This window comes from Erinaceus europaeus, chromosome 11 (assembly GCF_950295315.1).
Source record: "Erinaceus europaeus chromosome 11, mEriEur2.1, whole genome shotgun sequence".
In the NCBI taxonomy this organism is placed as follows: Eukaryota; Metazoa; Chordata; class Mammalia; order Eulipotyphla; family Erinaceidae; genus Erinaceus; species Erinaceus europaeus.
In genome coordinates, this window is record NC_080172.1 from 56,319,289 (window position 1) to 56,343,071 (window position 23,783).

General features: G+C 39.4%; 1 protein-coding gene across 4 annotated transcripts in view; it reads left to right on the forward strand.

Annotated features, from left to right (window-relative positions):
* WARS2 (tryptophanyl tRNA synthetase 2, mitochondrial) overlaps positions 1 to 23,313 on the forward strand; it is an 87,340-nt gene extending 64,027 nt beyond the window's left edge. For 3 of the 4 annotated variants that reach the window (XM_007534685.3, XM_060201797.1, XM_060201798.1), the window contains 3 exons: positions 3,109 to 3,194; positions 19,436 to 19,554; positions 21,554 to 23,313. In XM_007534685.3, coding sequence (XP_007534747.1) covers positions 3,109 to 3,194; positions 19,436 to 19,554; positions 21,554 to 22,002 — 654 coding nt within the window. In that variant the 3' untranslated portion in view covers positions 22,003 to 23,313. The remainder of the gene's footprint in view (positions 1 to 3,108; positions 3,195 to 19,435; positions 19,555 to 21,553) is intronic. The other variant, XM_060201799.1, reaches the window with a different exon arrangement.
* Positions 23,314 to 23,783: the final 470 nt, after the last annotated feature.

Here is a 23,783-nt window from a genome sequence, read left to right on the forward strand (position 1 = left end):
GTACTGGTGATGGCTTACCCAGGTGGTGGTGCAGTTGTTAGAATACTGAACTCTCAAGCATTAGGTCCTGAGTTTGATCACTGATACCACATGTGCCAAAGTGGTTCTCTCTCTCTTTCCTCTCATGTTAATGAATAATTTTTTTAAAAAAATATACTGGAAAAAATATGCTAGAAATGTTTTCTGCAAGCCTTATATCACACTGGGACTGGAGATAGAGCAGTCAATAAGATGGATAGGCACAGCCCCTTCATGAGGCTAGTGGCCTGTTAGAAATGGGACAAATAAGTCATCAGAAAGTGTCTCCAGAGGGAAGGGCTCCAGTGCTATGGGATACCTAACAATGCCTTAAAAAATTCTCACTGGGAAGTAGAGAGTTGGAAACATGGGGTAAAAGGGTGAATCAGGGCTGCTGAGGCCAACGTTACTGGAGGATTAATGAGATAACACAGATGTGAGACATCTGGACCACATAACACGGACTCAATAAATATTCATGTTCTCCACATTGCTCCCCCCTCTGTAATTTCAAGAAACTAGTATTATATAAAAAGATTATAAATATAATCAAAAGCAGCAAGATTCTTTTACTAACTAAGTACTTTTCCCATTTTGCTCATTCCCAAATTAAACTTTCATTATCTTTTTTTTTTTTTAATGTGGCTCCAGAGTTCAGACCCAAGGTCTCACTCCTACAGGGCATGTGCTGTCCTATTATGCCACCTTCCCAGCCCAATTTTTTCTTACTTTTATGAAAGTAAAGGGAGTGATCAAAGCACCACTACTTTCTTATATGGTGCCCAGGGATTGAACCCAAAGCCTCACATGTGTAAGTCATGTGTTCCACTGCTGAACCACCTGCTAGGTCCCAAACTATCTTTATCCAGTGATCATGGCAAATTGACCTTCATGATGGACATTGTAATAGGGGGTCTGTGTTCAAACAGATGCCCTTGAATAGTATCTAGCAGTGTTGCCGAAGACTGGAAACTACTTGCAGGGCCCAGGCAGTGGCATACCTCATTGAGTGTACACATTACCATGTGTGAGGACCCATGTTCAAACACTCTGTTACCACCTGTAGGAGGAAAGCTTCACAAGTGGTAAAGTAGTGCTGTAGGTGTCTCTCTTTCTCCCTGTATCCTCCTCCTCTCTCAAATTTTCTGTCTTATCAAATAAAAAAAGAAAGGTGGGAGGGAAGAAACTATTTCCAACCATCAGAAAAGTCAGAATTGTAGTCAAGTTATGAAACACGGACATTAAGATAAAGAGAGAAGCTTCTGTTTTTCTAATTCATGCCTCCTTGGCATATGTGCCTTTGGTGTGGAGTATCCAGTTGGAGCAGTTGGAGGTCTGATCTTAGTCCTGGAATCAGGCAATCTTATAAGCTCAGTGGTTTAATCCATTCAGAAACAGTGGCAGTTTAGGGAAATAATTCCTACTAACTGAACAAATAAAATTTATGTGCCCAAGAAAAACATCTATTTATCATTTCACATGAATGACATACCTAGGTCTTGTAAGCAGTTACCAGTTCTGCAGGCTCACACTAGTAATTTATAGTCAGTGCCCACTGCTTGCCAGGTATTAAATACTTGAAATATCTCCTCTGGCATTTTAATCAGCTTTCCCATTAAAGAAATATTTGGAAGCCAGAAAGATATATCACTGGGTAATAAGGCATGTGCCTTGTGCACATGGCCTACGTTCCAGTACCAGCACCCCATCTCGGGGAGATTCTATGGGACCAGAGGAATTTCTGGTGCTGTGATGTATCCCAAGCTCCCCACACCCTGTCTGAATCAAGGGGGAAAAAAGAAAACTGCCTAGAACAGTGAAATTATACATGTATGAGGCCCAGGTTTGGGGAAGAGAGAGAGAAAAAAAGAAATCTTCCTACAAACTGTTTTGCTCATTGGAATCAATATCCCTTCTCTAAAGACTAAGCACATCAAACACCTAAAGAGGAAGATTGATTGCATGTTTGATTGATTGATTGACTGATTTTGGGTGAGGTAAAGCCAGGGCACCACATACCTTTTCTATTAACAAAGACAGATTTAAAATTGTTTAGATTGGGACTGGGCAGTGACACATTTAGTTAAACACACACATTATCATGAGCAGTGAAGCAAGTCTGCAGGTTCTTTCTCTCTCCCTCTCTATCTTCTTGCCCCATCTCAATTTCTTTTTGTCCTGTCAAATAAAAAAAGAAAAGAAAAATGGCTTCCAGAAGCCATGGATTCCTCATGTAAGCTCTGAGCTCCTGCAATAACCCTGGTGGTGATAATAATAATTATTATTATTATGTTTTTGTTAGATTGCAAACATTACTGAGTATTATTTTTAAATGTCTTGATTTTTTCAAAATATGAGATTTTAAAAAATATTTATTTATTCCCTTTTGTTGCCCTTGTTGTTTTATTGTTGTAGTTATTATTGCTGCTATTATTGTATAGAACAGATAGAAATGGAGAGAGATGGGAAAGACAGAGAGGGGAGAGAAAGACAGCCACGTGCAGACATGCTTCACTGCTTGTGAAGCGACTCCCCTGCAGGTGGGGAGCCGGGAGCTCAAACTGGATTCCTTACACCAGTCCTTGCACTTTGCACCACCTGCGCTTACCCGCTGTACTACCACCTGACTCCCTAAAATATGAGATTTTAAGAGAATATTCCAACTTGTCAGTTGCGCAGTATCTGAGACTCTCTGAGAAGTTTCTAAATATAAAAATGATAGGGCATTTGATGTTTCCTCGTGTTAATTTGCTGAAATTTAATTCCATGATATTTTTTCCCCTGGCCTGTGAAATCTGGAATTTATCTAACTTGGAAGCTAGAAAACTCTTGTGCCCTTACTGGCATTAAAAAAAGGATAAAGGTAGTATAAGATCCTCTAAAAAGTGAAATGGCTTCACCTTACCTTACTTGAGCCTGAAGCATAAGTCACACTATCCTGGAGATAGCTAGAACTGCTCAAAGAAGTTGACACCTTGTGTTATTCCAGGTGCTTCAGCTTACCCTTTGTTTGCATTTATGATTTCTTAAATTAATTTCTTAAATTAAATTATGCCAGATCTCTCCCTGCACCTCTTTGCACCCCCACAGGTGAAGACTGCCCAGCAGAAGCAGGAAGGAACTGCAGGCCTGCTCATGTACCCAGTTCTCCAGGCAGCTGACATCTTGTTATACAAGTAAGCAGCAGAGGTTACCCCTCAGCTGAAACACGTTCATGCTGACAAAAGAATGTTTTACCTGTTCTAGAAAGATCTGGCTCCTGTTGATTTCTCATCTATCTAGATGCTCAAGTAATGCTACTTGGTAAAATCTACTGAAATTATAGAACTGTTCTATACCTGCACTTGTCCAAAACCTGAGAACATTTGAAGTACTTACAGATGGACAGAATTTAATTGTAATCAATATAGGGTTTTTTTTTTTGTGTGTGTGTGTGTGTGTTTGTGTGTTTTTCCCGCCAAGGGTATCTGTCCCTGGGGCTCTGTGCCAGCATTGTGAATCCTCTGCTCCCAAGGGCCATTTTTTTCCCCTTTATATTTTATTTGATAGGACGGAGAGAAATTGAGAGAAGAGAGGGAGAAAGAGAGGAAGAGAGAAACATAGACACCTGCAGACCTGCTTCACCACTCATTAAGCATCCCCACTTGTTTGTTTTTTTGTTTGTTTGTTTTTGACCAAAGCCCTGTTCAGTTCTGGCTTATAGTGGTGTGGGAATTGAACCTAGACTTTGGAGCCTCAGGTATGAGAGTCTCTGCATTACCATTATGCTGTCTACCCCAGACCAGGGTTATGTATCTGTTATACTAACCTGAATGTTGAAGTCCTAGTAGTATTTCTTATTTAAAAGAAGTGACTTCTGATTTACCCTGTGAAGCCCAGAACACTTTATTCCAGGATGTAGCAAATGTAAGTCAAATAGATTCTAATTTATTTCCTAGTAGCATGGAGTATTTCTTATTTCTTCTGCCCCCTTCCTTCGAATTGTCCCCATGGATACTGTTGCCATGCCACACATTTTCCATATTTTCTGGCTGCGTTTGACATTTCTACCAGAACAATGCATGCAGACACAGGCAATAAAGCTCTGCTTCACTGCCATGTTTATTCTGTTATCCTACAGTTTTCACATATCTTGTTAGGATTTTTCCACAGGTTTAGATGATTCTAATTGCTTGATCATAAATAGCAAAGGACTCAAACCTAGGACTGATTTTTTTTTTTTTTTTTTTTTTTTAGTCTAGACTATTGTTTTCCCTATAACAGAACTCAAACAGGGATTTCTTTGCTTGCTTGGCTGGTTGGCTGCTTTTTATTTTGGGGAGTATTTCTGAAATTTGAAAAAGGTCATAGGCAGAATGTCTATGTATAGTCATGTCAATATAGATGAGTATATGTAGGCTGATTGGAGAGTCTGTGGTAGGGGGATTATATTTGTCCCCACCAGCAAATCTAACTCTGACCTCCTAAAATGTTGGTGCAGGTCAAGTATAAATTTTGTGTTTGCCTTTGTCAAAATTAGCACTTGAATGAGTCGTATTTGGTAAGCTGGAGAACAAACAGGAAGGAAAAGAGTGGGAGAGAACTCTTCCAAATGGGTGTTAGAAAAAAAAAGAAGGATGGGGGTCAGGCAGTAACACAGTGGGTTAAGCAGACATTGCATGAAGCACAAGGACCAGTGTAAGGATCCCGGTTTGAACTCCCAGCTCCCCACCTACTGGGGAGTTGCCTCACAGGCGGTGAAGCAAATCTGCAGGTATCTATCTTTCTCTCCCCCTCTGTCTTCCCTTCCTCTCTCCATTTCTTTCTGTCCTATCCAATAACAGTGACATCAATAACAACAATACTAACCACAACAATGATAAAAAAACAACAAGGGCAATAAAAGGGGAAAAAATAGCCTCTAAGAGCAGTGGATTCGTGATGCAGGCACTGAGCCCCAGTGATAACCCTGGAAAAAAAAAAACGATTTATGAAACTGCTTTGGCAGAATTTGGTAGGGACCACAGAAATGGAGAGTCAATGCCATCTGAAGCTTGAGGGTGTAGTAAAATAACAGCTGTTTGGATGCACAGTATTCAGTAATCACAAGTGTTTATATTTTTAGTTTTGCCTCGACATTATTTATTTATTTATTTATTTACTATTGGATAGGGACAGAGAGAAATTGAGAGGGTAGTGAGAGATCAGGAGAGAGACAGAGAGACACCTGCAGCCCTGCTTCACCATTTGTGAGGCTTTCCCCCTGCAGGTGGGGATCAGGGGCTTGAACCCAGGTCCTTGCACACTATAATGTATGCACTCTATCGGGTGTACCACCACCTGGACCCCCTCCACATAATTTTTTTTCAAATATCTAATATCATATAGCAGGCTATATATTAAGAATAATTAATTTTTTATGTTTTCAAATTTCTTTATTGGGAGATTAATGGTTTACAGATGACAAAATACAATAGTTTGCACATGCATAACATTTCCATATAACAATACAACCCCCATTAGGTCCTCCTCTGCCATCATGTTCCAGGACCTTAAACCTCCCCATTCCCAACCCCAGAGTCTTTTACTTTGGTGCAAAACACCAACTCCATTCCAACTTCTTCTTTGTGTTTTCCCTTCTGATTTTGTTTTTTAACTTCTGACTATGAGTGAGATCATCCCATGTTCATCCTTCTGTTTCTGACTTATCTCACTTAACATGATTCCTTCAAGTTCCATCCATGATGTGGTAAAGAAAGTGAATTCACCATTTTTAATAGCTAAGTAGTATTCTGTTTATATTACTCAGCCACTCATCTGTTTTGGGATACATGGGTTGCTTCCAGGTTTTGGCTATTACAAATTGTGCTGCTGTGAACATAGGTATACACACATCTTTTTTGGATGGATGTATTTGGTTCCTTAGGATATATCCCCAGGAGAGGAATTGCAGGGTCATAAGGTAGGCCAACTTCTATCCTTCTGAGAGTTCTCCAGATTGGTCTCCACAGGAGTTGGACCAATTAACATTCTTACCAGCAGTGCAAGAGGGTCCCTTTGTCCCCACAATCTCTCCAGCATTTGTAGCTGCTACCTTTCTTTTCTTTTTTTTTTTAATTTTTATTTATAAAATGGAAATATTGACAAGACCATAGGGTAAAAGGGGTACAATTCCACACAATTCCCACCACCATAACTCCATATCCTATCCTCTCACTTGAAAACTTTCCTGTTCTTTATCCCTCTGGGAGTATGGACCCAGGATCATTATGGGGTACAGAAGGTAGAAGGTCTGGCTTCTGTAATTGCCTTCTCCACTGAGCAAGGGCATTGGCAGGTTGATCCATACTACTAGCCTGTCTCTCTTTCCCTAGTGGGGCTGCTACCTTTTCTTATGTATGACATTCTCACAGGAGTGAAGTAGTATCTCGTTATCTTTATTTGCATTTCTCTGACAGTCAATGACTTGGAGCATTTTTTTCATATGTTTGTTGGCCTTTTGGATCTCTTCTGTGGTGAATATTCTGTTCATATCATCTCCCCATTTTTGGATGGGGTCATTTATTTTCTTATTACCAAGTTTGGTGAGCTTTTTATATATTTATATATAAAGACTGATATATGTCATGTAAAGATCTTCTCCCGCTCTGTGGGAGTTCTCTTTATTTGGGTAGTGGTTTCTTTTGCTGGGCAAAAGCTTTTTAATTTGATGTAGTCCCATTAGTTTCTTTGTTTTAGTCTTCTTCATAATTGGATTCATATTATTGAAGATGCCTTTAAAGTTTAGATATAAAAGAGTTCTGCCAATATTTTCCTCTAAGTATTTTATAGTTTCTGGTCTAACATCCAAGTCCTTGATCCATTTGGAATTTACTTTTGTGTTTGGTGAAATATGGTGATTCAGTTTCATTCTTCTGCATGTTTCAAACCATTTTTTCCAACATCATTTGTTGAAGAGATTCCATTTTCCCCATTTAATAGGCTGGGCACCTTTGTGCAAGATTAGATATCCATAGATGGAGGTGGGGACTGGCATTTTTCTTGGTAGGTAGGTAGACAGACAGACATCTTTCTGACTGGGTCCTGCTGTGTTTGCAGATGAAATGTGTATGAGCAATGCTTTTATCATCAATATGCAAACAGACCGAGCCAGTCCAACCCTATGCATGAACTTGGAGGAAAGGGAAAGACATGTTGAGTGAACATGATTTGTTAGTTAATACATCATTTATTTAAATTCTCACTGAAGCACTGTAAACTTGGCTGTGTTGTGTTATTCCCATTTCATAGATAATGGAATGAAGTCTTAAGAGAAATTCATCTAAGTCTTCAGTTGAAAGAGAAATATTTACATGGTTATGCAAAAAGACTTTAATACCTGAGGCTCTGTGGTTCCCGGGTTCAATCCCCAGCCCGATTATAAACTAGAGCTGAGCAGTGCTTTACTTTGGGGTGGGGTGTGAGGGGGGAGTGAGAGAGGAGACAGAGAGACTTAGAAGTTAGTGAAAGCAAAAGCTGTAATGACATAGGAAAATTAGAGCATAGTGTCTCCTCTCACCTCAAGAGACTATGAGTAAGCAGGACCAAAAGCAAACTGTCCAGAGAGTAAAAGGAGTAATTGAAATCTCTAGGTCTGGGTACTCCAGAGAGGAGCTGAGTTGCCGTACTGTCTGGGAATCAGATGATTGCTACTGAGGAACACTGAGCTCATCCATTTCTAAAACAACATTGGAGATGTGCAGTTCTTAAACTGTACCCTTTCTCTGCAAGGAAAGTCCAGTCTGTCCTAGAATTTTATGAGATTATGAGAGCTCCTGAGCAAACCTAACTTCAGCAGGCTGCTTCTGGCATTCACATACTCATCCTCAACTGTCTGAGCAATAGTTCCCCATTTTACAGGAATGTGCCCACATTGAACTGGAACCCTACTGGAAGGTAGTCTAAGAAATTAGCTTCTAGGCTGCTAGTCCAGAAAAACGAAGAGATAGCAACCAGAGAAAATAGCAGTTTATGCAACAGATCTTCATGCCCAAGGCACTAAAGACCTCAGATTCAAACCCTGGCACTACCATAAACCAGAGCTGGACAGTGCTCTGGTGAAGGAAAAAAAGAAAACCAAATAATAACAACAACAATAATAAAATCAAGAGTGGGGCATGCAGTCTCACACTGGGTTAAGCACACATAGTATAAAGCACAAGGACCATTCTAAGATCCTGGTTTGAGCCCCTGGCTCCCCACCTGCAGGAGGGTCACTTCACAAGTACTGAAGCAGGTCTTCAGGTGTCTATCTTTCTCTCTCCCTCTCTGTCTTCTCCTCCTCTCTCAGTTTCTCTCTGACCTATCTTGTAAAAAAAGGAAATGGAAAAAAATGTCCTCAAGGAGCAGTGGATTCATACTGCCAGCACCAAGCCCCAGCAATAACCCTGGAGGCCAAAATAAAATAAAATAAATAAATCAAGAGACAGCATAAATGTGAAAGAATGGTGCTAAGATAGCAATCGAATATTTTGTCCTAAAAGCAATAAAAAGCTGTGTGTGCATTCTAAATATGGAACAAAATAATCCAATTTGTATTTTTAAAAGACAGTAGTGAACTGTAGAAGGACTACAGTAGCTGGGAAATCTGTTCAGAGTCTCTTTTCCTAGTCTGTTTGGACCATGATTATGGCAGTGAAGTTGAAGAGTGGTAGGCAGGGGTGGAGAGATAGCTCACCCAGTAGAATGCATACTTTACCATGTATGAGGACCTCAGATCAGTCAGTGTTCTTTCTCTTTCTGGATGCTTTAACTCCCTAGAAAGCCATCATTGTTAATCTCTCCGAATACTCAGCACTAGGTCTTACATATCATAGGCCTTCAGTAAGTAATACCTAAGTTGATGTATCATTACAACACATCCAACCTACCAGTAATAGTGAAATAATCCTTAGCAAAGATAAAACAAAAACAAAAAGGTACCAGCCAGGTCTGGCTTGTTAAGGAAAATAGTACTGAAAATGTTAAACACAACCCCCAAAATGGGGGTGGGGTGGGGCAGGAGAAGAGAAGGAGAAAAGGGGGGAGAGAACAAATCTCTGAGCAGATCTATGAAAGCAACGATTATTCATCTGGACACTAATTCTGCCAAAAGGGTGGGGTGGAACCCAAGTAAATGTACAAGTAACAAGGAACTAAGCAAAAGAAAAATTGTTTTAGTCACCAAAGAGGAAGATCAGACGCATTATTATGTGACAGAAGTTATAACAATCAAAATTATGAAAGACTTTTGTTTTATGTTGTGTCTGAGAATGCACAGTCAGGGCAAGTAAAAAAAAAAAGTGGAGAAAAAAGCATTAGTATGGATATCATTATGCAGGGTATAAATTTTAAAAGAACAGCACTAAATTATTTGAAGTGAAAGGAAGACCATGAGATGGGAGGTTGAAAATGTGAAGAGAATAAGCCCCATAAGTGGGCAGAATCAAAGACAGGCTGAATTAATGTAAAGTGTAAACTCAGTGGATGAGAAGTGAGGGCTAAGATGAATTATAAGAGGTGAAGGAGCCACAGGAGCAGAGAGAGGAAAGACGAGAAACAAACAAACTAAAATCAGATGAAAAAGCCAAGTGGAACAATGGAGCCAGGTGAAAAAAATTAAAATTGTTTTAATCCTTGTCTTAAAAAGCAAAACCTCACAGAACTATAAGAAAAGAGGCAAGGATCTGACATAAGGCCAAGATGCTTGCAGAGTCATTATGAAAACTAAATGTGTTTTCTGTTTAGTTTGGTTGCTCTGTGAATCTGGAACCATTTTGACATGTGGAAATATTCATTTTGATGTGCTTAAAGGGTATTGATTATGGTAATTGTTTTTTCTGTGTTAGTCGCAGTCCATTGTGATTTCCTATGGGCTACTGTAATTGCTTTTTAACTTGCCCTGTTGGCTAATTTGATTTGGAGGATTCAAGGTGACCTCTGCTTGTCAACCTCACTATAATTACAAGACAGAAATAGCCAAGTCCAGTCAAAGAAGAGAAGTTTACAAAGGTGGAGTGTGTGCATGTACACCATAGTGAGGAGCACACCTCCAGAGGGTTTGAGGCACTGGGGGAAATATATAAAGAGACATTCTTAGGCTTTCACCGCTCATTGAGCCAGTGACTTCCTGTCCAGGCACTGGAAAGAGCAATGGAAATGATACTAACAATCATTTTTAGAACTTTTTTCCTTCCTTCCTAACCTCCTTCTTTCCTTCCTACCTGCCTGCCTGCCTTCTTGCCTTCCTCCACATTCCATTGGGGAAATGTTAATTTACAAGACAGCTGTCTCATAGGTGTTAGCATATACCCTACCAGTTTACCATCTTCCCCATAGGACCTTGCCAGTTCCTTTTTAGCCTCTTCCTAACTCTAGAGTCCTTGCTACAATAGACTGAAGTTAAAGTTTCACCCTGTGTTTTCCCTTTCTTTGTTTTGAAGCCTCACCTATAAGTGAGATCATGCAGAATTCATCCTTCTCCTTCTGGTTTATCTCACTTATCAAGATTCCTCAGGTCCCATCAAAAGGAGTCACAAAAGGAGTATTTCATCATTTCGTACACTTGGGTAGTATTCCATTGTGTATGTATACCACATCTTCCTTAACTACTCATCTGTCAATTTATTCATCTGAAAAGAAAAGAAACTACTTCCTGATCTATTGCCATTATTCCTGCATTTTTGCCTTTGCATTCACTGTTGTTTTCCTATTTTCCTTAAGTTAAGAGTTCTCAGAGTTCCTATAATACACCACTTGCTTTTTGATCAGATATATGATCAATTTCAAACATGTTTTCTACCTATCTCAGGATTGTTGCCCCGACTTGTGACTGTCTCTGGGATTATATGCTGATGCTTATATCTTTAGTGTGAGTCAGTTATCACAAAAAGAAAACAATTCTGGTTTGAAAATAGTCATAAAGTGCCTTACGACAACATCCCTAACAATATATTTCTTTTTACCATTTGTCTTCACTGCCAGTTACCAATAAAGAAAAATCAGCTGTTAGTGTTTAATGAACTCTTGCCAAACTACTTTTGCTTAGTTAGCTGATTTAATCATTGTAACAACTATATATGTGGCATAAGCACCATCAGCATCCATGTGTTATAGAGGAAATGCAGGTTTAAGGAACCTAAGAGATTTGGCTGTGACAACTCTAGAAGCTAGTGGAGTTGTGACTTAAACCCGGATGGCCACAACTTCTGAGTTCATACTTTCATCCTTTGTTTCTTATCACAAACTGTTATCATTATATTTTCCCTTAGCATAAAAATCTATAAACAACATAGATTATAGCAACTTACTTTTTTTCCCTCTCTTTTTAAAATGTATTTGCTTTCAAAATAACGTGGGTTTATAAGACTATAAATGTTTCAGAAGTACAGTTTCAGGGGGCCAGGAGGTGGTGCATCCAGTTGAATGCACACATTAGTGTGCAGGACCCAGGTTCAAGCCCTCTGTCCCCACTTACAGGGGAGAAGCTTTCAGAAGCAGTGAAACAGTGCTTCAAATGTTACTCTATATTCCTCTCTATCTCTCCCTTCCGTCTCAACTTCTATTTCTATCCAAAATAAATAAATAAAAATTAAATAACTAGTACAGTTTCAAGCCTCTTCAAAATATGTTGGCACATCACACCCACTGCTAAAGTACCAGTATCCACTCCGCCTTGGCAGCCAATGCCCTTGCCCCATCCTTTTCAAATTATTATTGCAGACTCAAAACTGCAGTAGCTTCCTCTTAAGATCATTCCTTTTTTTTTTGTTTGTTTTGTTTTGTTTTTTAAACTAAAGTGTATGGGGGGAGAGAGAGAGGGAGAGGGGGAGGAGGGGGAGGGGAGAGGAGAGGGAGAGGGGGAGAGAGAGAGAGAGAGAGAGCAAAACTGAAGCTTCCTTTAATGTAATGGGGACTGGGCTTGAACCTGGGACAAGCACATGACAAAGCAGCATATTATCCAAGTGAACTATTTTGCCAATCCTTTTCATTTATTCATTAGAATTTATTGAGTTCCCTGTTAAGTGTTAGGTAAGACTACTAGATTGAACCTGAGACCTCAGAGTCTTGGGCATGTAAATCTTTTGCATCACGATTATGCTGTCTCCCCAGCCCTTTTAGCTTAGATCTGTGTCTTTATTTTACTAGCTAGGCACTTACTAAACTGTGGGCTTCGCATGTATATTTTGACAAGAACAACCCCATGAGCTGGAATTATTGCTTTTTTAAAAAACATTCCAAACTAGTGCCATTAATTAATTAATTAATTAGGTAATTAGCTAATTAATTAATAGGGCAAAGAGAAACTGAGAGGGGAGGGGAAATAGACACAACTGAAGCCCTTCACCATTGGTGAAGCTTCTGCCATGAAGGTGGGAGTAGGGGCTTGAGCTAGGGGTATGGGTAGTTAATGAAACAGAATAATAATAAAGTCTTGGGAGTTGGGCGATAGTGCAGTGGGTTAAGTGCACATAGCACAAAGTGCAAGGACCAGCTTACGGATCTGGGTTTGATCCCCCAGCTCCCCATCTGCAGGGGAGTTGCTTCACAGGCAATGAAGCAGGTCTGCAGGTGTCTATCTTTCTCTCCCCCTCTCTGTCTTCCCCTCCTCTCTCCATTTCTCTCTGTCCTATCCAACAACAACAACTAACTACAACAATAAAACAACAATGGCAACAAAAGGGGATAAATAAATATAAAAAAAAATTTTTTAAAAACTTAGGCTAAATAGCTTACCCTGGAAGACCCAACTGTTAGTGGAAGAACAGGAGTCTGTCCCCAAACTGCCTGTCCCCAGAGTGGCTACTCCTCTGCATAGATGTATTTTCCATAAAAAAGTGCCACATACTGTTTGGTTTTTGTTTCTTTGTTTGTTTGCTTTTAGGTCTTATACTTCCCACATTATTGTTTTCATTTTTTCATAATTTCTTGTTTTCTATCTCTTTCCTACATAGATTGTACTTTGTTTGCTTTTAGCTATCCCAGTAATTCAAGAAGATCTTCCTTTTTTTTTTTCATGCCAATAATGATTGTATTTAATCAGACACCACCCAAATGAGGAGCAACAGCAGCTACTTATTACAAGCTTGCTGCATCAAGGAATCAGACACCAGCAGTGGTGTTTGGCAGGTCCAGAATGAAGACTGACAACCAAAAATAGTTTGGGCAAGCTCTTGTTTAGAGGTAGTTGCCACAGAGAAGCCACTAGAATGGCTTACTAGAAATGGGACATCTTAACCCACCGCACTAATGCCTGACCCCCTAAATGGGACATCTTATATGATTGGTTTGGAGAGCGTAACTGACTTTCTCTGTTTCCTGAGTTAGACATACTGAGAACAAAAAGTGGGGACAGTAGCAGTCATTGGGCATATCTGGGTCATCCTGGTCTAGTCTTTGCAAGTATGGTTTGGCTTCCTAGGCTATTTGCTCCAGAGGTTTGGGCACAGAGGTGTTTGTCATATATTGGGTGGTCATTTTCCACTGGTATATAAATCTCTTCAAAATATATGCTCTGAGGGTTTTTCCCATTTTTAAAATGATATTAGATGCAAGCTGTTGGTTATTAATCACATTTTGTATACTCTGTTTTGTCTCTGTTTTAATCTGAAATTTTTCAGCAAATGTCATTGTAACGAATGAATTTGCACTACATTGTCTTCTATGCCACATTATACCCAAAATTTAGACTTTTATATTTTCAGTGCTTATAGCCAGTCTTTAGCTCAGCATCATCTTCTTTTCTGATTTCTTCCATCGTTAGGTTTAATTCAAAAAAATTCTCAGTCCACTACATGCCTGAGAATTTATTCTTCTGGTCAACCTTCCTTATATATAAAATGGGATTCAGTGCAATAACAATAGTACATTAAAAGTACTTAGCAAAGTGTATAGCCTATATAGAAAGTGTCCAATGGCAGTTAGCTCTTTTTATTGTCATCTTAATTACTATTATAATCTACATATATAAGACAACTTTGTTAGGTTTTTAATATCTTTTTCTCTAATTCCTGTAAGTATTATCTATCTGATGCTTTCTTACCTATATTTCTATTTATCCCTATGATTTTTTCCTTTTAACTCTCTAGGCCAGTTTATCTTTATTTATTTTTGTTTGTTTTGTTGTCATTGCTGAGTTTTTTTGTTTTCTGGGTTGTACTTAGCTTTAAGTGGTTTTTCCTGAAACTTATTGAGCCCTTCCTGTATTCATACTGTTTCACTGGCTTGCTCGTGCTTTTATTTATTTGATTTTGTTCGATGAAGTCTTTGATTCTACATTATTGTTCCTGTTCAGATGGCTCTGCTGACTGTAACCCTTGGGAGCGTGAACCTCCAGCTTTCATTTGCCTCATGCTTCTCTCTTCCTTCTTGCTTTGTTGAAGGGCTTCAAGCACTTCATCCTAGCCTCTGGTAAGAGCTGTCTTTAGGATTTTCCTTTTTACTGATCCACAATCTTTGATTACATATTTGAATTTCTTTATTTCCTTTCAGTTTCTCTTCATTTTGTTGCTTTATGTCATCACCTGTATTTTTATTCTGTTGTGGTTTTTTACTCTTGTCTTATAATAGCCATGTCTTTTTGAACCCTATCGAAGTTACTTAGCCTTTTGTTTTTATTGTAAAAGAAAACTGTTTCTTATGAGAAGTCCATTTAAAATGTGTGATCTTCCTAGTGCTTGCCAGAGAAGTAGTGAAAGTCTACTGCCCACACTCAGGTTTTTTCCAAAGATTTAGGAAAGATTCCAAAGAGAAGGAAAAGGAGGAGAAAAGGAAAGAAGATAAGAGTGAAGAGGAGGAAGAGGTCAAGGAGGATAAGGAAGAGGAGAGTCACCAGAGCATCACTCTAGTACATATGATGCCAAGGGTCAGGGATTGAACTCAGAAACTCCTGTTATTAAGTCCATTGCTCTAGCTTCTGTGCCACCTCCTGAGCCATCCTCACTCAAGTCCAATTTATTTTTTCTCCTCAGAACCATCAGCATTTCCCAGGAAAAGCATGTCATCAGACAAATGGACATTGTTTAGATCTCTGTATTCCTCAGAAGACTGTGAACTTGATCACAGTGATTTTTACTTTGTATTTATATGAATGAGTGGATGCATCAATGAAATATCACAGTCAAAAACGAAAAATGATGTGGTCTGCTCCAGGACCTAAAGGGAATGTTCCCTCTCCCTTATTCCACAGTATGTTTCATAGGTCCTGTATTGGGGTCTTTTGCATGTTTTATGTGATTTTTATATGTTGGGTTTTTTAAATTCATATCAGAACCCTGAGGTACCACAGAGGACAAAGCAGACAATTTTCTGCTTTCATGGGGATTGTAGTTTCATTCTTATGGGGATAAACACACTATGACCAATTCCAGCTGCTTGTGTACTCCATTCTGAGAGCTGTTGTCAGGAATGAATGTAGAAGGAATCAGGCTGGTAGAGATAAAAGGACTGATTTTATTCTAGCAGCAGTGAAAGAGATGTCTGCTCTCATGTCTGACAGTGGTAGATTTCTAGCAATAGAAAACTTTTCTCTCATTAGATCACACACACACACACACACACACACACACACACACACACACACACACACACTCTTCTCTTTTTAGTTTAGTTCTTTTGATCTTCCTAGTGAAAGAAAAATCTCCACAACTGCGGTCTCTAGCTTTAATTCTTCGTGCTAGTTTGCAGTTGGTCTTCATGTGTATTTTACCTCCCCCCCCGCCGCCCGGGTTGTCACTGAGGCTTATACCTTCACTATGAATCACTGTTACTGGAAGTCATCTTTTTCTTTGTTGTTTGTTTGTTTGTTTCTGTTTTTCTTCCTATTTCTATTCTATAGGACAAAGAGAAATTGAGAGGGGCAGGGGGAGGGAGAGAGAAAGATAGACAGCTACAGACCTGCTTCACCAGTCTCAAAGCTTCCCCCTACAGGTGGGGAGGCAGGGGCTGGATTCCTGCCTGGTGCTTGCACATGGTAATGTGTGCACTCAACCGAGTGCACCACCACCTGGCCCCCATGAGTATTTCACTAAGAAACTGAGATACTTTACTTTGGACTAAAATGCTGATTTACAGATTTGGAATGGTGATTCTTTAATGTTGAGTTTGGAAGTAAAGGTGGATTATTTAGTGCCAATATCTAGTAAGAAGGTAAACACAGATCCCTCACCTTATAGATAGTTGAGTTATAAAGAACCCTAGAAATCATCAGAAGAGAAGGAATATGGGGATCCTGATGTGAAAGTTGAAAAGCTATCCAATGATGGGAAAGAACACAAGATCCGAAACCATGTTTTTAGAAATGTCACCATCAAGAAGACAAAAGAACAACAACAAAATGGTCATTATTATTTTCTGCTGATTCTATTTTCTTTTCTCTATTCTGTGAGAATTTACATTTAAATAAAATACTCCATCAGATCTTGATTATCCACTTTGCCAAATATGCATGATGACCCTGACTTTTATCCTTCACTAACTGTCCCTTTTACTTGCTAATCTAGAGAGAAGTTGGAATCAGAGATCATAGATGAGTAACTAGCTGTATACAGAGTTTCTGTTGAAAAACTTCCTGAAATGCAATAGACTTTTAGAAATTTCTCTCCTATAGCTGCCATGATTTAAAGCTTTACCAAATTTCAGTCACTGTGCTAAATACTTTACATGCACTGCACCACTTAATCTCTATACTAATAGTATGAGATAGATACTCTTACCCCATTTTACAGTAAGAAGGCTGCCTACCGGTCAAAATTTTATGATATTCCCAATGTCACACAAAATGAGAGGGGATGGCAGAGTCAGAATTGAACTGACCTGACCCCATAGCCTATGCTCTTCAGTGAATTCTATTCTGTATCTCACAAGTATATATATATATATATATAGCAACTGCAGAATGTATGAGCGGCTAGTGGAAAGCATGACCAATGTTCCCAGATGTCTTAATAAATATAATGTACAACTTCCGTGCTGAAGAAGTGTCAGAGTTGTCTGGAAAACTGTGGATTATTCAGTATCTAAAACATCCAACAGACCTGCTTTTGTAAATATATGCAAAATTATTTTACAAGATAAACAGATATTACTTTCAATAGCTGACCATTAGACCTTGTTTTTGAACAGAAAGTGTTGAATATTCATTCGCCAGATTTGACTTCAGTGAGTATAGGGTTATTGTAAAAAAATCTTTTTTTTTTTTATCAAACCAAAAATTTTAATATGAATATTTAAAAGAACCTGCCACAAACAAGATAAGTTCCTCACAGTTTTGAGACTATGGTATAGGAAGAATGTTGGACATCTGTTAAAATTTGATTAGTGGGGAGGTACACTGTGGCTGCATGCCAGATTTTCATGCCTTAGGCCCTGGCATGACAGGTTTAATCTCTGACACCACCATAAGCCAAAGCTGAGCAGTGCTCTGGTCATAAGAATAAATGAATAACTACCTTCTGTAGAAGTTTTCTAATCCCAAATTTCTTGATATTTCTTGTTAGCAGAAATTCTATTGAATTTTTTTACCTAAAGCCTCCATGTTTATAAAACATGTCTGTTGATTGTTAACGGGTGCCCAGTAAGTAAGGCTTCATGCACCCCTTTTTGTCATAACTCCTTCCCCCTTTAGGCAGAAGTAGGAAGATTGTCAGAGAAGTTAAAATGGTAGCCCACAGGCCTTGAGATTATGCAAAATGCATATCTGTAACTTCAACCTCTGACTACTTTCCTGAAGGGTTTGGGATTTGTGCACAATAGAATGACCTGAATATTTCTTGAGGCATCCGAAAATTGCACCTGACTAATGACATTCATACCAATACTATTGTAATCAAGGTATAACACATTCTTGGTGTTTCCCATACCTTGAAAGTAATTTGTGTTTTGACAGCTATTCCTATTGTGTTTACCTATAAGCATAGTTGATCTTCCTGTTCCTTTTGATGTGTTTATCAATAAATATTCCTGCCTTGAGTTCTGATCACCTAACATTCTCCCATCTGGAGGTGTCTAGGTGTTGTCCCTCCAGACTCTTGAGATAAACTGTAAAGTGACTGAAGTTATTTTTTCTCAACCCTGAGAGTGGTGGATCTCAGGGTCCTGACATCTGGCTAAGGTTTTCCTAACCAAGGATTAACCATAACCTTCACCTCCCACCCCCTCAACCCCCTCCTTTTTGTCTGTCTTTATTACCAACAGTGTTACCAGTGGGGCTTGGTGCCTGCATGAGGAATTCACCACTCCTGGCAACCATTTTTCTTTTTTATTTTAATTTGATAGGATAGGAATGAAGAGAAGAAGGGGGTAGCGTGGCTGAGTGGTCTAAGGAGTTGAGAGGGGAGGGGGAGATAGACATGAAGAGAGAGAGACATCTGCAGGTCTGCTTCATACTCATGAAGCTTCTCCCATGCAGTTGAGGAGTGGGGCTCAAACCTAGTCCTTACATATGACAATGTGTGTGCTTTACCTGATATACCATCACCCGGCCCTTCTCCCTCATTCTCTGTAGAGGCAGTTACAATCATTAATTTGTAGAACATATTCCAGTATGTTTTATATGTATGTATCTATAAACAATGTTTAATGTGTTCATATGTAGTTTTAAGATTAATATCAATGGCAGTGTAACAAGGTCTGAGTCCAGCCCCCACTGCACTAGGGGCAGTTTAGGTGCTATGCTGTCTTTCTCTCTCCTATCTCCCTCTTTGTATCTGAAAAAGTAGTCCTGGTACAATGAAGCCCTGGCAAAGACAAAAAAATAATAAATCACATTATAGTCTGCATGTCTTCTGCAACTTTCCTTTTTTGTTCAGCATTGTTTTGGGGATCCTAATACATTGTCTTCTTCTTTTTCTTAATAGATTCTGTTCATTTAAGTTTCCTGCATTTTATTGTCTCATGATTGCAATTTACTTGAAAAATGAAGAAGCACATTCCAAAAAAATCTTGACTCATTCCCTATGTGAAAAGGAAACAAACTCTTCCCAAAAAGCTGTCTGCCATCTCTGATTGGAAGAGTGGGGTGTAATTTCTTTTAAGTGTGAGCACAGGCTCTGAAGTCAAAAGCATCTGGTCGAGGCTAATATGTGCTGACTGGCTGAAGGAATAAGAAGAGGTTTGAAAATACAATTATGCTGAGAGCATATGCTATTTAAGATGCCATTCCTCCCTCCCAGCAAGGTCCTGTCACATTGGTGTTGATGGCTGTATTCTTCTGCTATGGAAGAAACAGAACGAGAATAGACAAACGGGTCTACTTGGCATTTGTCTGATACACAGATAAAAACTCGGGTCTCCACATTCCCTCTGTAGTTGGTGAACATTTGTTGAACACCAACAGTGAAACAGACACAGGAAATGCAGCTGCTTGCAATCTCATTTCAGCATAAGCAGGAGCCTTGCTGAGTTCTTCTGTCTTTTATTAAAGGTCCACATACGTTCCTGTTGGGGAGGATCAAGTCCAGCACATGGAGCTAGTGCAGGACTTAGCACGAGGGTTCAACAAGAAGTATGGGGAATTCTTCCCAGTGCCCACGTCCATTCTCAGTAAGTAGCAACTTGTTATTGTTGAATCAGGATGACTTTTGAGGAAAGAATTGGATAATGAACTGAGATTTGGAACTTCCTTAGGACTTAACTTGGCTTTCTCATGGGCAGGCTTTAGGACTTGTAACTAGATCCCCTGTCTTTTTCTATAATGGAGGACTAGAAAACTTCATTGGATTGTTGAATTAAATTAACCACCCCCTCCCCAAAGTGTTAAAAGTTTAGGCAAGACAAAAATATAATATTTCCCCTTTTTTTTAATTGCCACCAGTGTTATCATTATGGTTCAGTGCCGGCATAATAACTCTACCACTTCCTACAGCCATTTTTAAACAAAGAAATTCAGAGAGAAGAGGAGATAGAGAAAGGGACAGAGGAAGAGAGACACTTGCAGCACTGCTTCACCACTCATGAAACTTATCCTCTGCAAGTAGGAAACAGGGGTTTAAACCTTGTGCATGATAAACTTATGCAGTTAACCAGATGTTCCACCACTCAGCCCCCTAAAATAATAACTTTTACTTAGAAAGTACTGTATGGGGAGTCGGGCGGTAACACAGCCAGTTAAGCGCACGTGGTGCAAAGCTCAAGGACTGGCTTAAGGATACCGGTTCGAGCCCCCAGCTCCCCACCTGCAGGGGAGTCACTTCACAAGTGGTGAAGCAGGTCTGCAGGCGTCTTTCTCTCCCCCTCTCTGTCTTCTCCTCCTCTCTCCATTTCTCTCTGTCCTGTCCAACAACAACAACAAGAAGAATAACTACAACAATAAAACAAGGGCAACAAAAGGGAATAAATAAATAAATATTTTTAAAAATAAAGTACTGTATGATTTACTTAGGAAACTAAGTCCTGGAAAAGCAGATGTAGTGTTCTGGTCATATGTCTAATTATTGGCAAAGCGGGGCTCTATATTGAGCCCTTTTAATTAAGACCCAGTTTCCCTTGCTTTCCCCACTTATAAGAACTACTAAATAATCAGGAAGGGAATTGAGAACCCCACATTCCACCCCCTTGATTACACAACAAATATGAAGTGGAGAATCCTGGATGAATCTGAAATGTCACCTGCGGTTTGTGAAGCTATAGTAATCTGGAATTTTCTTGAAGAGAGAAACATTGTGGTAGCCAGATTTAGGCAGGGTCTGAAATCCCTAAGCCTAAGCTCTGTCTGTCTTTATTAAGCAGACAGCTTCATAAAGTGCTCTCTATAACACATGCCTCAAATCAACTTAGAAATATAAGGCAGGTATAAAGGTGTAAGTTGTTCCAGTAGTTCACACAAATAAATCTAAGGCACCCCATGCATTGCTATCAACCTTCTCCTAGCAGTAAGTAATAGTTTAATGTTGTGGCCTATTATTATTTTACCTATTTCAATTTTATATGGTCTGTAATAATTTTTTTAAAAGGCAATTATTAATAATGCTGGTTTATAGGGCACAACTTAACATCTTGATTCTATCAAAAGCAATAAACAAGTCAGTGTGTGTGTGTGTGTGTGTGTGTGTGTGTGTGTGTGTGTATAACCACTCATAAAGAAATAAAAAGGTTGCCACAAATCACTAAAATTGGTTTGGGGGAGGAGGGACAGTGGCTGTGGGTAGGGGCTAATTAGTTATTAGAAAGTGGAGAAGAAAAAGAAGGAGAAGAAATAGGCAATACTTCTCAAAATATTTGTCTGACCAAAAAAGTAGTATCGATAGGTTTTTACTTGTGCAAGATCATACATTTTATGATTAAAAGATGCATTAAAAGGTATATGAAAATATAATAAAATATAGTATTTCAGACCACCTTACTCTCACACTTTATAAATTGTTTGAAATTTCATAGTATTTGCTATTTCTACAGCAATTAAATTAATAAAGTCACTTAACGTCTTGGGTATTTTGTCAGAGCTGCACAGAGGGATCTCTAGTGATTGGTTTCAATTTTGTTCCTGTTTATGTGTTTTATTTTATTTGGTCACTGTTGTACGTGTTTTGGCATCTTTCCCTAGCACCCATGAAGAAGGTAAAATCCCTCCGTGATCCTTCTGCCAAAATGTCAAAGTCAGACCCCAACAAGATGGCCACCATCAGCATCACAGACAGCCCGGAGGAGATTGTGAAGAAGTTCCGCAAGGCCGTGACAGACTTCACCTCAGAAGTCACCTATGACCCTGTTGGTCGGCCGGGGGTCTCCAACATGCTGGCCATTCATGCGGCAGTCACTGGCCTCACCGTGGAAGAAGTGGTCCGCCGCAGCGTGGGCATTGACACCGCTCACTATAAGTTGCTCGTGGCAGAGGCTGTGATCGAGAAACTGGCCCCAATTAAGAGGGAACTTGAAAAGCTGAAGCAGAACAAAGACTACTTGGAGAAGGTTTTACAAGCTGGGTCAGCTAAAGCCAAAGAGTTAGCATATCCCGTGTGCCAGGAGGTGAAGAAACTGGTGGGGTTTCTATAGGAATTGTCTACTCAACACAAAAAAGGACTTCAAACACTTGTGGCCAGTGCACCCTGAAGACAGCTTTCCTCACAAGCAAAATTATGTAATTTGTGGACATTTAATTTTGTTTGTTTCTGATTTTTTTTTTCCTTTTCGGGTATTTCTTCCCCTTTTTGACAAACAGAAAAGAGGGTGGGGAGAGAGAGCTCTGCTTCACTGCTTGTGAAGTTCCCTCCCTACAGGTCGCGGGGTGGGGTCTTAAATATAATCCTGTATCTGGGTCCATGTCCACTGTAATGTGTATACTCTACACAGTACACTGCAACCTTTTTTAATAGTGTGTTTTGACCTTTCAGTAGAGTAGTCTCCTAAATCCCATCAACAAAATGTGACAAAAATAAAAAGAGAGAGAGAGTGAAAAGGAGAAGAAAAGGCACAGATAAGTCCCCTGTTGTGTGAGACAAACTCTCTGGCTTGAATTTATCTACATGACTATGACTGGAGTGAACAGTAATTTGGCAAATGAAAATATCATCTGTGTCTCTCTAGAGTACATACTATTAAAGCTGGTGGTGATGCACCTGTTAGCACACATGTTACAATGTGCAAAAACCTGAGTTCAAGCTTGTGGGGGGACAGCTTTGCAAGTGGTGAAGCAGGACTGCAAGTGTCTCTTTTTCTCTCTCTCACTATCTCCCCTTCCCTCTCAATTTCTGGCTATCTCTATAAATGAGTAAATAAATGTTTTTAAAAAAATTTAGATTACATACTATCACAGATTCTCTTCATCTGTCTCAACTCTTCTAAAAAGTAATACTAGGGCTGGGGAGACAGCATAGTGGTTATACAAAAGACTTATTAGTGATTTACAAAATTACAAGATAACAGGGGTACAACTCCACACTGTTCCCACCACCAGAGTTCTGGGTCCCCAATCCTTCCATACAAAAGATTTTTATATTTGAGGTGCTAAAACTCCAGGTTCAATGCCTAGCACCATCATCTGCCAGAGCTGATGTTCTAGGATCTCTCTTCTCATATCTTTTATTAAAAAATAAAACAGTGGAAGTCGGGTGGTAGCACAGTGGGTTAAGTGCAGGTGGCTCAAAGCACAAGGACGGTTTGAGCCCTGGCTCCCTACCTGCAGGGGAGGGAGTTGCTTCACAAGCAGTGAAGCAGGTCTGCAGGTGTCTGTCTTTCTCTCCCCCTCTCTGTCTTCCCCTCCTCTCTCCATTTCTCTCTGTCCTATTCAACAGTGATGACATCAATAACAACAACAGTAACAACTACAACAATTAAAAAACAAGGGCAACAAAAGGTAATAAATAATTTTTTTTAAAAAAAAGATTGCTAAAAAAATGAAACATAGCCATACTAAACTTGTAATATTGGGAATACTATCTGGGCCAATTTGTATTCTGATTTCATAAAGCCAAGTTGATAGTTACTATTCATTACTTAGATAGTACCTGCCTTAATATATTTATTCTGGGGAGTCGGGCGTAGCGCAGAGGTTAAGCACACGTGGCGCAAAGTGCAAGGACCAGCAGAAGGATCCCAGTTTGAGCCCCCAGCTCCCCACCTGCAGGGGAGTTACTTCACAGGTGGTGAAGCTAGTCTGCAATTGTCCAAAAAATATATATATTTATTTATTCTGCTTATCTTACTTCCCAAGACACCACAGTGATTATTCTAGCAAGTAGTATTCTGTTGTTTTTTTTTATCTAGAAATAGGTGATAACAATCTTCTAAGAAATCTGCATTATTTCAGCTTGAGTTATATACTGCAGGAGCCTAAG